At 27.2% G+C, this 15,942-nt stretch overlaps 1 protein-coding gene across 9 annotated transcripts in view; it reads left to right on the top strand.

Moving 5' to 3' along the window:
- The first annotated feature begins 813 nt into the window (after nt 1-813).
- The window catches only part of LOC129613370 (mitogen-activated protein kinase kinase kinase kinase 5), a 43,921-nt gene continuing 28,792 nt past the window's right edge, over nt 814-15,942 (top strand). For all 9 annotated transcript variants that reach the window (XM_055527390.1, XM_055527388.1, XM_055527387.1 and 6 more), the window contains exon 1: nt 814-1,230. In XM_055527390.1, the coding sequence (XP_055383365.1) occupies nt 903-1,230 (328 nt within the window). In that variant the 5' untranslated portion in view covers nt 814-902. The remainder of the gene's footprint in view (nt 1,231-15,942) is intronic.

The following is a 15,942-nucleotide window of genomic DNA, read 5'->3' as shown; positions in this document are numbered from 1 at the left end:
GACGTTAAATTTAATCGGCCTGTGATCAAGCGTAGATCTCTCTTATTGTGTTCACAAACCATGACCTATTGCCTCCATTTATAATTATTAGTGTGGCTAGTATATATAGATTCAAGTAAGCAGTCATTTCTTTTATATATATCGGGGTTGCTCTAGACAGTGTATTGGCATCACTTCTGTTATTACTTTATTATTTTAAATGAAATTCTCAAGATCCTTCGATTGTTCGGGTGACCGGTGACTGTCTTTTAAAATATAGGATCAGCATACAATAAGCTCTGTCTAATAATCCTCACTAATACAGCCAACTGATGCTTGAACCAAAAGTCTGGAATTAAAAAAATATTTTAGCCTTTCTTGTTGATTTTGTCAGTTCGGCCAAACCTGCAGTAACGCCATAATGGCCATCACCCTAAAATGACTTCCTTCATTTGACCCTTGCAGTTATTCTAGAGAAGGAGTGGAAAATCGGAGATCAGTTTTCTTTAGGTCTTCAAAATTGGAATAGTCTACGTAGAAATTGATGAAGCACGCGAGTTCTTTTCTTTGTTCGTCTTCAGTACCATCCAGAAACTTTCCTTGGGACTGGGCTTTAGCTGTAAATAATTTCAAATAAATAAACTTGTATGCGGTTTCTGTACAATCATTTCGAAAATATATTTACTTTTGTCGGTCATACCCTTTTTATAAATTTTTATTATTTTAAAAGAAATAAATAACATAAGATTTATTTATTTAAAACAATACAAATTTTCCGCATTTTTGATCCTTTTTCATTAATTTTTTTTTTGTTTTCCATATATTTACAGGCAAAACGTATACAAAGCAATGAATTAGCTGCTATTAAAGTAATAAAATTAGAACCAGGTGATGATATACAAATTATACAACAGGAAATAATAATGATGAGAGATTGTCGTCATCCAAATATAATAGCATATTATGGTTCATATTTAAGACGTGATAAATTATGGATATGTATGGAATATTGTGGTGGCGGAAGTTTACAAGATATATATCAAGTAACTGGTCCATTAACTGAACAACAAATAGCATATATGTGTAGAGAAACATTAAAAGGATTAGAGTACCTGCATTCAATGGGTAAAATGCATCGTGATATTAAAGGAGCAAATATATTATTAACAGAAAATGGTGATGTTAAATTAGCTGATTTTGGTGTATCAGCACAAATAACAGCAACAATAAATAAAAGAAAAAGTTTTATAGGTAAGTAGAAATAAAAATTATTTAAAATTTTAGAAAAATTTTATTATTTAAATTTAAAATTTAAAAATTCTTGTTAAATCTTGCTTTACGTAATTTTGCCCGGGAATGTGGCAAATACCATACGAACGCTTATTTCCCGGAACCTGAGGTTCTTGTTTTCTAATTTTACAAATGAAGCAAAGATAATAAACCAACTAAATACAGTGGAATTCACTTATAACAACGTCGCTTACAACGACGAACCTAATAAAACGACCAAACTTCCAACATTTGGTTGGCCCACATACATTTTCTTAGAAAAAAAAATCTGATATAACGACACGTCTATAGCGACCGTATTGGATATTACAACTCGTTTTTTTTTTTGAGTTTTATGATTTTTAAATCGGACATAACAATGAAAAAAATAAAAAAAAAACACAAAAGCACAAAAAATAAAAAAAACATACAAAACCAAAAAAAATACATTTATGCACAATTTTTCGTTTGTTTTGCGTATTTTGCTTTAATTGTCAGTTAAAGCGACAAAACAATGCTGCAAAAATTAGCAAGCAATGTAATGTACATTATGTAGTTATAGTTTTGCACATAAATTTTTTTGTTAGCTATGGGCGCTGTCTACACGTTCAGTGTATCAGTCACTTTTAACTGAAGCTCTATGTATTTGTTGTTGTTTGAAAAGAATGAGAAAAAGTTGAAATGTTTTTAATTTTTCATCAGTTTTTCAGTAATTTTAATCTCAATTGTTCCAAGTTTCATATCAAATTTGCAAACACTTAATTCACGCTCATATATAAATTTCTTCATTCAAAACTGAACGTGTAGACACTTACATTTTTCACCACAGTTTTAAATGACTAACTCACTGAACGTGTAAACAGAGCCAGAAAAAAATTAATAAATAAATACAACCAATGAACATTTGGAATATACGTATATCGTCACTTTTGATTTTTATTAGCTTGGATTATTTTTTTTTGTTGTATTGGTTATACCGACTACCGGTCGGTCCCTTGGGCATCGTTATAAGCGAGATAAACTATAATTCAATTCGGAACACAGTGGAGTGTTAAAACTAATAATTTATAGTTAAGTCTACTATAGGTTCATTCTAATGAACCATGGTGCGTTTATGTCTTAACGAACACCTACCAACTAAAACTATTCCTCAAAAGCTACTCTTTCATAAATTTTACTGTATTTTTGAGAACCGGTAGGGTTTATTAGTCAGTAACAATGCTAATTTCATCATAAATATTTAATAAAACTATTTGAAATGTTTATGACAATTTACATAAAATATTATCGTATTTGACTTCATATACATATTTATGACTATTTTAGAAATTTAATAATAGAATAGAATAAAGAACTAAAAATTTTTATTATCAATAATCTCTAAATTATAACTAAGATTAGAGGAAATTCTATTTTGTTTTTAATATTTTTAATATTTTTTTTTTGTTTGAATCGACAAAAATATAATATTATGGTTTTTATGATATCCTCTTTAACCGAAATAATAATAAAAAAAAAAAAATCCAAAAATTAATAACCTTGACTTCATTATAACTTATTATGTATTTCCTTAATCCACCCGCCTCCCTTACGCCCACCCTTATCTTTCATCTTTCATTTATTGTTTTCATTAATTTTCTTCAAAAAATTATTTTCTTTTTTTTTTTTGGATTCTTTTGATTGAAAGTTTATATTATGTTTTATACTTATTTCCCCCATTTTGTATAACAAAACAATACATATATGCATATTATGAAAGGAATTTAGGTTTGTCGTTTACAATATTATGTAACACGCGATTTTAAGAGCCTACGTACATATGTACAGAGATGGATTGAGAATAACACGTGGTATTCCAAACTATTGTGATGTCAAAAATAATAAGAATATGAACATGCAATTTATTTAAATAAAATTTATTTACCCTATTCCTTACCCATGTCGATTTTCTCTTTTCCAATATTCATTTTCAAGAAATCAAGGAAAAAGGGACTTGGACCCTGCAGAATCGATTTTGAAAAAAAGAATCGAACAAAATATTTAGATTCCCAAGGCTTTTCCAAAAAATATTGTGTTTTAAGATAATTGGTTAATTTTTTTTAAAGATGTTATCAGAACTTTTTATGGAAGATAATCATTCGAGTTGGTCTTTCTTACTGATTTGAAATACGCATCCGTGTTAAGCAAAAGCAAGTATCTGTACTGTGCTGTAAATTTTTAAGCATTTTTTTTTGCTGAGGTTTTATCAATAGGCGAATAGATGGAAGCACATAGTCAAATCAACTTAAAATTTGAATTTGAGTACGACTGTTTTCTTCTCCCCATATGAAAAACATATGCTTCTTTGTTTTCATAAACACCCTCAGCCATTTTGAAAACCTGTCAAGATCCACGAACAAACCTCTACTATACTCAATTTTTTTTTGTTCAATTCAATACCAATTAATCATCATGAGCAATTATACCAATTTTTCTGCGATCCACCCTATAAGTATATAAACTACATTATGTAAAGAAAATTTATTCTAAAAATTCTATTTTGATTTTGTCTATATATTCTTGTTATAATGAAAATAAATTAGTGTGCTGAGTAGGTAGTTAATGAGCTTGGAAGCGGAACCGATCAATATTTATTTTATTATGACTGTGAATATTTGCTTTATTCAACTTAATATAAGTTTATTCAATAATAGCAGATTTTGGAGAGAGAGGGAGAGAAAGAAAGAGAAGAATTTAAAGAAAAAAATGACAAATAACCCAACTGAAAAATTTTCATACATAATCAATTTATATTATGATTGAGCATATCTATAGGCGTTTTAACTATACAATGCTGTATATACCATTATCTATATATGAATTTATGGTTTAGCGCGTTATTTATTAATAAAGTTTCCAATATATTGTTTCATTTTTCATTTAATAACGGTGTCATATAGTAATAATGCTCGTTTTGGTTTTGTTTTTGTTCTTCTCTGTCACATTTTTTGTTCATCCTCTTTCTTTATCCTTTAGAATTACTTGTATTGTACTTATGTTTTCTTTTTACTCTAATCAATTCATTCTTATATAGCTTCACTGTACAGACGGAGCATATATACAATTTAAAAATTCTAGATAAACTTGCTTATATTTTAGACATTTTCTTTTTTTTTTTTGTGTTTGAAGAACTTTTAATGATTTTTCAACTTATCTTTTACGCTATATGTACTAATATCGAATATTTTCTATTCATGCTTGCTATTCAATATATATTATTTTAGGAACAAGATATTTTAAAAGTGGGACAATAATGGTATTTTAATTATATGGTATTCAATATTGTAGAGTTGTTGTAGAAATTTTGAGTATCAGTTATTTTATATTTGCTATATAAAATTGGTATTATATAAAGAGCTGAAAAAATAGTGCTACTGATTAAATTTTTTGTAGAGAAAAGCAAAAAAACGCCGAATATATCCGAATATCTGGTGCACCCAAAATAGTTACACAAATTGAATTGCATGATTAATAAAATTTCAATGAGGAACAAGCCACGATTCACAAGAACTCATTACCTCATTTATTTCTATTTCTTTTAGATTTCTCTCTGCGCTCTCTTTATTCTCAGCCCCAGAAAATATTACAGTGCCATCTACTGTCACATAGAATTACCGCCTAAGATTTTAAATTTCAATTCTCATTTATGAATATAACTAATGAATACGATCTAACTTTCAGAATATTCGATATCTCTATATATACACTAAAAAGTTTTAATATTGACAAGAGAGAGTTGAATTGAAAGCAGCACGTAGAAATAATAAGAATGGGGAAAATAAATGAAGGAATCAAATATGAGAATAAATAAAAATAAAAATCAAAATTCATGTCAATAACCCAAAAGTTAATGAGTCGTCCTTTTCAATATTAAGTAAAGTATTATTTGTATATCCAAGTACATATATGTATAACAGTTTGTTAAAATATATTAAGTATAAAGGATTCTTAGGATTGTTATAATGCTTATATGCATGTAGTACGTGTACATATGTGAAATGTAATATTCTTTAGGATTTGCTATTATTATTTATTTAATGGCGGAAGCAGAGAATATACACATGGGTTTATTTTTTTTAATATTGTTTTTTCTGTTGTTTTCTTTCTTGTTCTTCTCTCTTGCTGTCTATTATTATATTAGAGTTCTATTCTTCTCTAATCTTGTACTCTTTAAAAAAAATTGTTTATTTTTTTTTATGTATTTAAAATAAAGGAAGAGAAAAAAAAAGCTAAAACCATCCAATCGATTTTTTTTCTCTTTCGGAACTGTTCAATAAAAAATAAAAATGAAACTGAGAATAAGGTTTTATTTTTCGTTGATTTTATCCGATATTTTTTTTTATGAGATTCATTAACGTTTATATATCGTGTACTGATTGATATGTTGGCAAGCTTTAAATTTTTTGGTGCGTAAGCATAATATCAATGAAGTTTTAATAGAGAACCTCACATGTGGTATTTGCCCGCTTCACATCTAGTAGGTTCTTGTATATATACTTCACCATAATAATATCTAGCAGTCAGTCCAAGTTTGCATATTTTGTATATCTATCCAAAAAAAGACAAACAGTGGTCTCTCTTCTACTGAAACGATCATCAACGAGTAATAAATATTGGCTGTTTTATTTTCCAGAGCTCTACACCCTGTGTATAACCCTTTCAGACGAGCTCTGATGTACTATCTTAAGGTATTACAAAAAGGCTAATTTCTCAGAAATTTTCTCTTCATGCCTCTTTATTTTCATAAACACCTCATCCGTGACATAGGACAATCTATAACTCTTTCCGAAATGCTAAATATGCTAGCATTTCTAGTTGTCCCAAAACAAACGGGTGTTTTTGATATTCGAGAAGATATTGATAGAGAATATTTTTAAAACTATTTATGACAATACTTTTATAAATTTTGTGGGTATAAGCTGGCGAAGATTCTACAACTATTTCAAATAGTAAAAGTAGCACAACTTCCGTAATGGTAAAATCCAGTTTCAAATTTTCGTGAAGGCGAAACTCAAAGTATAGCCCTGAAGATTTTTACATGTTTCTTCTTCAAAATAAATTAAAAGGAAAAATTTCGATATTTTTTATAAGTTTTTTTTTCTCTTTTTTTGCCGGATTATTTTTAAATTAAATAAAATACTGAATAACGTTTAAAAATAAATTAGCATATAGCAGAGTTGATTTTGTTCCTTATACATATAAAAGAGTTTTAAACTAGTTGTTAGGTGTCTACACTGAATTATATACCATATATACACATACAGAGATAGAGATAATAATAAAACGTTTCGTAAGGATTAGAATAGTTGTATAGATCTCTCATAGACTTATGCAGAATGCGTACACATAAAGAAAAGCAATTCAATTACATTAACTATGTTTGTATATGTAAGAAATAGAAAAAAAAAACAAGGAAAGGAAAGAGAAGAAAAGCTTTTGATGTTAACGATAATTATTTCACTTATTTAACTTGACATTAATCGACTGAATTGCGCTTTTTTATAGCATTTAATGACATGGATTTTCTTTTTATTCAAATTTTCTTTTTATTCCTGTTTGCTATTGTTGTTTTTTAGTTCCCCATTTGAAATTTTACATATTTTTTTTTTAACAATTTATTGTTTATTAAGTGTTTTCGTGATAATTGCTTTCCTTTTTTATATTCTTTTCATCTATATATAAGAAAATTTCTTTAATTTTGTCTATTTATTTTTGTGAGTGTAAGATATTTTAATGTTCGAATTTCATATGATATTTATATTTTAAGCGTCGTGACATAAATTTCATAAATAAACGTTTATGGAACAATCAATTTTATATAGACGGCAAGCTCTTTCAATTTTATGTTATAGCTGAACAGACATTTAAAATAATTTTTTTTCTGTGTGTGTATTGAATTTACTCTTTCTAACCGTTTATAATTTGAGTGTCACTTTTTAGCAAATTTACAAAATTTTGTTAAGTAATTATGAATTTTGTTCTTCATTAATTTTTACCGACCGCATTGCATACATTAAGGGACGTTATGTGATGTCATCAAATTTCGGATATCGTGTTTTGGGCGTAAATAAACTAATTTTAAAGATATGCCGGCCTATCGGCACGAGTATACCTCAAGTTGGGATAAACCGATTTTTAATGAAATTTTATATATGAGTTTATTTCGGTTATATCACGAACTGATCAACTTTTGGAATATATTAGGCCTAAAGAATTGTACCTTTTTTCGGACCGATTTTACTTTTTTGCGCTTATGAATTGAAATAACCGATTGATTTTCTTGAATTAAAATAATTAATTGGATGCAATTTAAAATTTATTTTTTGAATTAAATAATCAAATGTAGCGGATGACACTAATATATTTGCGAAAGCCAAGTCATTAGCAAAATATGAACCTAATATACTAAATAATGATTTAAAAACCTTATGGTGTTGGTTAGATTACAACGAATCGTGTATTAACACGACGAAAACTAATTATATAGTATGTAAGATACCCAGACTCTCCGAAAGTTTATTAATATCATAATTGAGGTAAGAGGTAATCCAATTCAGTCAAAAATGTAGATTCTTTTGAGTATTTGGAGAATAATATTAATTTTTGAAAATTTGTTTATAATGGTTACATTCTATCAAAAATCAAGTATAACATAAATGTAATTGGAGTCACCGCTGTAAATTTCATGTAAAATAGATAGGTATACAATAACGAATAAAGCACTAAAACCATTTTTACAAATTAGCCCTAGAACTAGTACTGAGGAATTATAAAATCAGAACTAATTGCTTCGACGTAAATCGGTTAATATATTATTTTGAAAAGCGTTAATACATACACAATTTATATTAAACTAGAGTAGAATATTTTAAGACATTTTATGAGGAAAAAACTGATTTTGTTAACAATAACAATTAGAAAATTTAAATTTCAAGTTAAAAAATGAGTTTTAATATTCTCCTTTGAGTAATATTACGCGCAAAGAAAAAGAATATTTTTTAGAATTTTCAAAACTGAAAAAAAATTACAATAAATTGAAATTATAATAAAAATAGCACGTATTTTTATATATGTATATAACAAGGAGAGAAAAGAAATAGAAACATTTTAAAAATTGCATACCTTAAGGCGTTATACGTGCGAAATTAAATGAAAACTACAAGTTACCCATTTTGCATTGTTAATAAGTCAAGTTATTTTACTTACCTTCTTTTACAATTCCATTACACTATATTTTTTACGTTTTATATGCCGAAAGCAAATAAATCTACCCACCTATACCTATTTTAATTCAGTCACTGATTCGGTAGAATATTACATATTTAATTTTAATAATGTCTCCCCGTCTGTCGCTACATAAATTACTCACATAAAATATGTATAATTCTCTATCATTATCCCTATATAATAATGCAATTTTTATCTTATACACGTACATAATTTTTTGATATAGTTCAAGACGTTCTATAGAAGAAATTTGTTAATATAATACTTTGTGAAAAATATTAATGTTGAAAAACAAAATGCATAAATGTGAGTGAAAAATTGTGTAATTAGAGGGAGAAAACTATGTTATAATTACAGGTGTACGAAATAATTCTTATTTTAAATTAACATTTTGTAGAAAATGTAGGTTCCAATTACTCTAAAATCTGTTAGTACACTCGCATAAGTATTCATGCTACTTTACGCATTCACATATGTATGTGTTTAAGATTTGAGTGGCACTAAATGGTGATCTATTTCAGAAAGATGTACAATAATTTTATAATAACTTTATATTTAATTGATGATATTCTTGCAAAGAATTGTAAAAATTTTTATAATTCTGCGTAAATAAGTTCAAAACATTTTAAAATTTTTTAGAATTTGTATGCCAGTCTCATTTAGTAACTAGTACAAGTTATCACACTAATTTGTTTGTAACTTATTTATTTTGGATTTCTGAAATGTGAGTAAATCATACTTTATTATGTTAAAAGCAGATATTCAAATAATTGCCGTCATCGAGGTAAAATTAAATATAGGTTTGTGTCATTACTATACACTAAGCAATTTATAATAACTTAGAACACTTACTTCAATTCATAATTTAGTTGTATGAGCAGATAAACAAAAACGAGTAATGCAAATTTGAATGTTAGGTGTATGTATATACGATATACGTATGACTTATATTTAATTTTCGTCATTCCCAGACTTAAACCAATTTTTAGTTAAGACACAATGGTTTAGTATTATAATGGTTTTTTATAATGGTTATAATGGTTTCTAAAGTCACGATAATTTTCAACTTGATTATTAATTAATTTAATTGCTCAAAATTATCAGGTCATGGATCATAGGACTTTCAATCTTATATTGTTTTCTATTATTATTATTTCTCAAAATTAAATACTAAATTAAGGTTATGACAGTTTCACATTACTTATAATAATAATTTTTTGCAGTTTCTCATTTTTATTTTCTTATAAAATCCTTTAAATCTTCCAGAGATTTCCATACTTTTTTCCATTATTTTCAACTAAAAACCAAAATACAAAAAAAACATAGTAATAATAATAATTTTTTTCTTTTGTTCGGAAAAGCTTTCAGAATTAGACGTTCGGTCTGGAAAACTTTTTCAATATTTCATTCAAAAATTGTGTTATTTTATGGCTTATCTATGCAATAAAAAACAGAAAAAAAATCATAAAAAATTGAATAGAAGGACAACTACTATAATATATTGAAAAACAGTTATTTAAAAAAAAAAAACAATAAAAAAAATATTGTTTTTTCCTTAAAAAAATTTTTTTTTTTCATTTTATATTGCCCTGGTATTCATTTCGATCTTTAAAGTTCTATTCTTCATAATTTTTCTATCCCTCTTTTTCTCTCTCTCTCTCTCTCTCTATTTTGATTGCTATACTATCTTTTATTTGTCAGGATAGTTTAGAATTTTACATTATATAAAAATAAGAAAAAAGAATGAAAAAAGGAATGGAAAAGGCTAAAAAAAAAAACAACTGAAAATAAGAAAAACAGAAAAACAATATGGCGGTTAAGGTCTATAATAACAATAAAAAAATGATAAAATAACAAGCAATTTCGGAATATCAAATTTGAAAAGAATTTAATTTATTTTTTCTTTTTATGTTAAATCTCTTTTTATGCGCTCTCTCTCTCTCTCTCTCTCTCTCTCTCTCTGTTTCTGTTTCTCTGAAATAAGAAACTTGTGCTGCTAAGGATGAACATTTAGATTGTGTATAGTTCAAATGTTTTTAATTAAAATTCAAAGACTGGATTTGTTTTAAAGTTTAAAGTAGTTTGAAGATGGTTTTTTGTTTTTTTTTCATGGAAGTTTCGAAGTTTTCTAATATTAAATCTGAATAAATATAAGTATTTGGTTGTCTGGCATTTTTGTTTTGCATAGCCTATCTAGTTTTTTTGTTTTTTAACTAAAACCACTGTGGATCAATATTGCAAATGTTTCTATTTAAAATTTAATCTTCTTGGTTTTCTGATTTCCTTTAATTAATTTTCTTCTTAGTGATGCTTGATGAACGAAATTTAAAAAAAACAATGTAATATTTTGGAGTACCATTTCTTCATTTTATTGATTTTCCTGATCTTCTGAGCATAATTTTAATAAGAATGAAAAGTTTCATTTACTATTTGGTTAGGATTCAGTTTTCCGGTTCCTGTTCCCGGTTTCGGTTCTGTTTGTTCAATTTAAAATTAGTTTTTTTTTTTTTGGTTTTGGTTCATGATATAGGTTATTTATAGATTCTACTTATATAGTTTTTCGTTACTCTTTGGGAAGAGGAACAAAAATTATCAATAACTTCAAATATTTCACAGTTTTCCTATTTATAAAATCATTATAATCACTTAAAATTGAAATTTATTTGTTAAGGTTAAACTTGCTAATTATAAGAGCTATCCTATTACTCCTTCATTACTTCGATTACTTAAGTTTAATCATAATTCCAGAGATATTGATTTCTTCGATTATAATAATTTCGACAATATTGTTCATATATGTCGTCTCAATAGTGCTGTCCAGAACCCATTCGGTTTGTTATAAAGAGATGTTGAAATTATTGAGAAAATACTGTGTTCAACTCCAAAGTGGAAACTTGATAGTTCACCCTTTCAATATGGAATCTACAAAAGAAATCTCATTTTCCTTATAATTGATGAAATATTCAAATAGATGAATTTTTTCTAACATTATTGTTGTATTTCAAATGGAATTTCAATTTAATTTTCTGGTCTTTATATAAGAAATTGAACTATAAATACTTTTGTTCCTGTAAGGCATACATAGATTGTTTGTTAATCCCTATTGTTTCTTTATTGTGAAATTTAATATTTTCCCTTCGTTATTTGAGTTTTCCTTTACATTAAACTGAAGATTATATTGGAGGATATTATGATTGCCTCTGTAAAGTTTAAAAGAATATAAGAAAATTTTTAATCAACTTCAATAACCTCTACATCCTTTATTATTATTAAAGTTAATCCTTGATCGTTATTCAACCATAAAAATTATATTTAAAGTATATTTAATATAAGTCTCCCACAACCCCGTTATATGAGTTAAATGCAGTCATATTGTTTTTTAAACTTACAATGCTCATTTTTTTCTATTATTTCTTCTAATTTCTTTATTTTTTGCATATCCGGAAGAATATAAAAAATTTAAAAGCAAATTTCTCCGTTTTTTTTTCTTCTAAAGTTAAATAAAGACGTCCTTAATTAAAATCTTTTCAATAGTCATTAAACATTTTATAATAATTTTTCCTCTTCGCTCCTCCTTCCCAAAAAATTGTATGGATATAGAAAAAATTGCTTTTAACTGCTCTTAAAGTTTTTCTTTTTATTTTCATCTTGAAAATTTTAGTTAAAAATTAATAGAAGGCGTCTTTATTGTTCTTAGTATTGAGTAACCCAATCAATTGTTCCTTGAAATTCTTCTCGTATATAGCTCTGCCATATCATTCATATTTTAAACGTAAGAGTTGGAATGCGTAACCCACACTAAACTACGTACTCATTCGAAATAAACTGAAGGCGGGAAATCTTTTCTGCTTTATTATGTTTTTTTGCTACATTGATATACTCAATCTATAGTTTTTCCATATGGAAGGACATGTCGAAATTTGATGTTAGACGAAATTTAAATTGTCAATGTGTCTGAAGGAGGAAGCGACAATTAAACTTCTTGTTTAGTGTGTTGTGTCATTTTCTCCGAGGATGTGATATTCTTAAGAGTGTGATGTCGTAGGAGAATTGAGGCACTGGGAGGCTTTGTTCTCACGGCAGAGAGTTGCAGTCTTCCGTGCCTCACCGGGTGTTGAAGTTTACTAAGAGTCGCATTCTGAAAGAGGGGAGGGGAGAAAGGCAAAATAGATCCTTATACGCAGTCACGGTGCACTATTACTCCGATTGTACATTAGGAATTGTTTGGAGCTCATTATGTCGATATCCCGGAACATTAATGAATGAGTGCCTAGGGATTAGTTATATGATTTACAATATAATTAAAAATGCCTACCACTGAGATAGACACTACACTGCAAATATGCGGTAAACACAGAATTTGTCACTTCTTTTCATACATTAAAACCCTACAATTACTAGTTAATAGCTTGTCTTTAACCCATTTTTTTCAGCTTGCTTTCCTTTTCTGTTCTTGTTACAGAATGTTGAAAATAATTTCTCCCTTATCAACTAGTTCACTGCAAATAACTTGTTTTTTTATCTGATGTGTGTGTAGGTTGGTTGTTTTCCTTTCAGTTAAAGTGTTTTCTTGTTTTCGCATACATATAGAAAAAAAAACTATGTGTTCTTCAAATTTCAATTGCTTTTATAAGTTTTCTTTAGTTTTTCAAATTTTTTTTTTATTTTTCTCTTATAATTATTATAATTAAGTATTTTCTTCTTGCGTTTTTATCTTTTAAACAGTGGTGGTTTATATATATATATAGCTTTTAATAGTCCTCTTGTAATTCAATTAATTTTTCAACTAAAAATAATTTGTGTACTCTTTATATTTATACAATGTATACATAAAGTATTAGTGTAGATTATATTATAGTGTATAAGTAAGCATTAAAAATATATTTTATACATTATATAATTGTGACTGAACTTGTATTAGAGATACACCCACTTGTTAAAAAGGAGGAACAGAAAAAAAAAGAATAAATTTCAGGATATAAATATAATTACGAGTGTATATGTGCCTGTGCATAAAGTGTTCCAAAATTTAAGAATTTTCGAAATGTCATCTAGCAGCGCGATTGCTATAAATGACTTTCGATAAAAAAAAAGAATCAACATATTTAGCACTTATCAATAAAAGTGAAGGGGAACGCCTGTCACTGTTACCGTGCAGACATACTCTTTTTCACGCTTGTTATCATGGTAGGACAAGAATATCAACAAACACTTTCATTTACAACGGACACTGAAACGATTTATTCAATGGATCGCAACTCATGGTGCTACCTGGATTTTAATCTAAGATAACCTTGATTGTCAGCGATATTTCTTTTTCCTGCCTCGTTCCCCTTGAGAATATAGGATTTCCACAAAGCCTCTCCATCGAACTTTAGTTTGGTCCAATGTCTTTATTTCTATTTTGTTTTTTTCATTCCTTTGCAAGCAATCTTCTCCATGTTAACCGTATAGTCTTCCACGCACCCTCTTTTCTTTGCCGAATTCATTCCATTGCCTGTCACGTTATTGATGACGGCTCCCTTCGAAATGTGTAGTCAATTTACTTCCACTTTCATTTTTTAAAGGTGAATTCCACTGAATCCTGAATCGTAATCTCCCAGTGTTTTGTGATTGTTATTCGTTTGGATCTCAAATAAATCGTAAACATTTATTTAGCATTGCTCGTAGTTTCTCTTTACCTCCTTTTCGTACGAGCCATGCCTCACTCCCATAAATAGCATATAATCGATTATAACTGATTGGGCCGGCAATATACGAGGCTTATACTATTTATATAAAATTTTGGAGGAAAACATTTTATTCCATATTAGTTCACCTTGTTTCCTTAATGGTTCCATATAACAAAAGATAATATATGAAATATATTTAATCCTACATTAATATTGCATACTTTTGGATGTTTTATATATTTAGACTCAAAAAAAAAAATAATGCATTTATTTTTTTTCCCTTAAATTACATAAAAAATTGTGTCTTTCACATTAAGATCCAACAAAAAGAAAAAAACAAGCCAAAAACCAAAAGAAAAATGGATAAACTTAATGGGATGACACTTAAAAAGCATCTGCAAGTATTAAGAAGGGTAAAGAGATTGAATGAGAGAATGAGTTATAATTGCATGCATTTGAGCAAAATGGGAATGCAATGAACAAATAAGAAAAAAAAAATAAATAAAATAAAATATGAATTATGAGTGAATCCTGCAAAGTGAATTAAAGGAAAAAAAAACGAAATGAATAAAAAAGAATTGCGTTTTCATTACATAAACACATAGTGCGGCGAGTACAAAGTCATCCGTATACACACACACTTATGTATTTAAATATAATAGTCCTTTATTTATTATTTATTTTAATAAAACAAGAAAGAGAAAATGTGGAAATGATTTGTATATTTGTACATGTTTTAAGCATTTTATATAATAAAGAGTGATGGTGTCTCCTATATGCTTTATAGCACAGCTCATAATATATTTTAATAATTTTATTAATGATTTATACATAAATATTTGAATAATTCGCGTATTTAAATAAAAAAGTGAATCAAAGTAAATTTTTTTCGTTATTTTTCTTTTAATATATTTTTCTATATACTTCAGTCGGAGTCGAGTACAAACACTCAAGTGTAGATGAATACAAAAAAGAAGGTTTTTATATTAAAGTACTTTGAATTTGAATATTTTATATTTAGAATTAATTTTAATAAGGCTACAGTCTAAAAATTGTTGATTATACTTATGTGATTATTGTTACGATTACAAGAGTAATCACATACACAAAATTTTGAAATTTCAATTAGAATTTGTTTTAATAAAAATGTAAATAATTTATGTATATAGATAATTAATATTATTAGCTGTAAATTAGGTACTTGAATATTTTATGATAAGAATTTTAAATAATAATTGTAAATTGTAAATGATTAGATTAATTTACGAAATGTGTATGAGATGCATAAGTACTTAACATTGTGATTCAATTAGCTAATTAAAATTCATTCGATTTTTCAAATAGAAAATTGTATTTATAGAAAATACAGCAAGTGTTTCTACTTTAGAAGTTGCATTCAATAATATTGAAGTAATCTGAGACTAATGATTAGAGTACAGACTACAGAGAGATACATTCCATAAAATTGAAAAAAAATTGAGGTTAACGATCACTGATAACATTTGGCTAACATGTGTTCAAGGCAGTATTTAAAAGAGCTACAATATTTCTATCATTGTAGGAATGTTGATATGACTATAGAAGATATAGCTTTGAGAAAAATTTTAATTAAAAGAACTGGAGTAGAAAATCTTTAAGTTTAAGTGGAACTGTAATACCAGATTGATGTTACCTATTCCAACTATTTATTAAATACTATAAGGGTGTAGAGGTAAGAAGTGCCTTAGTACACACAATCGATTCATATAAGACAACC

This window comes from Condylostylus longicornis, unplaced genomic scaffold (assembly GCF_029603195.1).
Source record: "Condylostylus longicornis isolate FDR11 unplaced genomic scaffold, ASM2960319v2 ptg000083l, whole genome shotgun sequence".
Classification (NCBI taxonomy): Eukaryota; Metazoa; Arthropoda; class Insecta; order Diptera; family Dolichopodidae; genus Condylostylus; species Condylostylus longicornis.
This window is presented reverse-complemented; position numbering and strand designations above follow the sequence as displayed.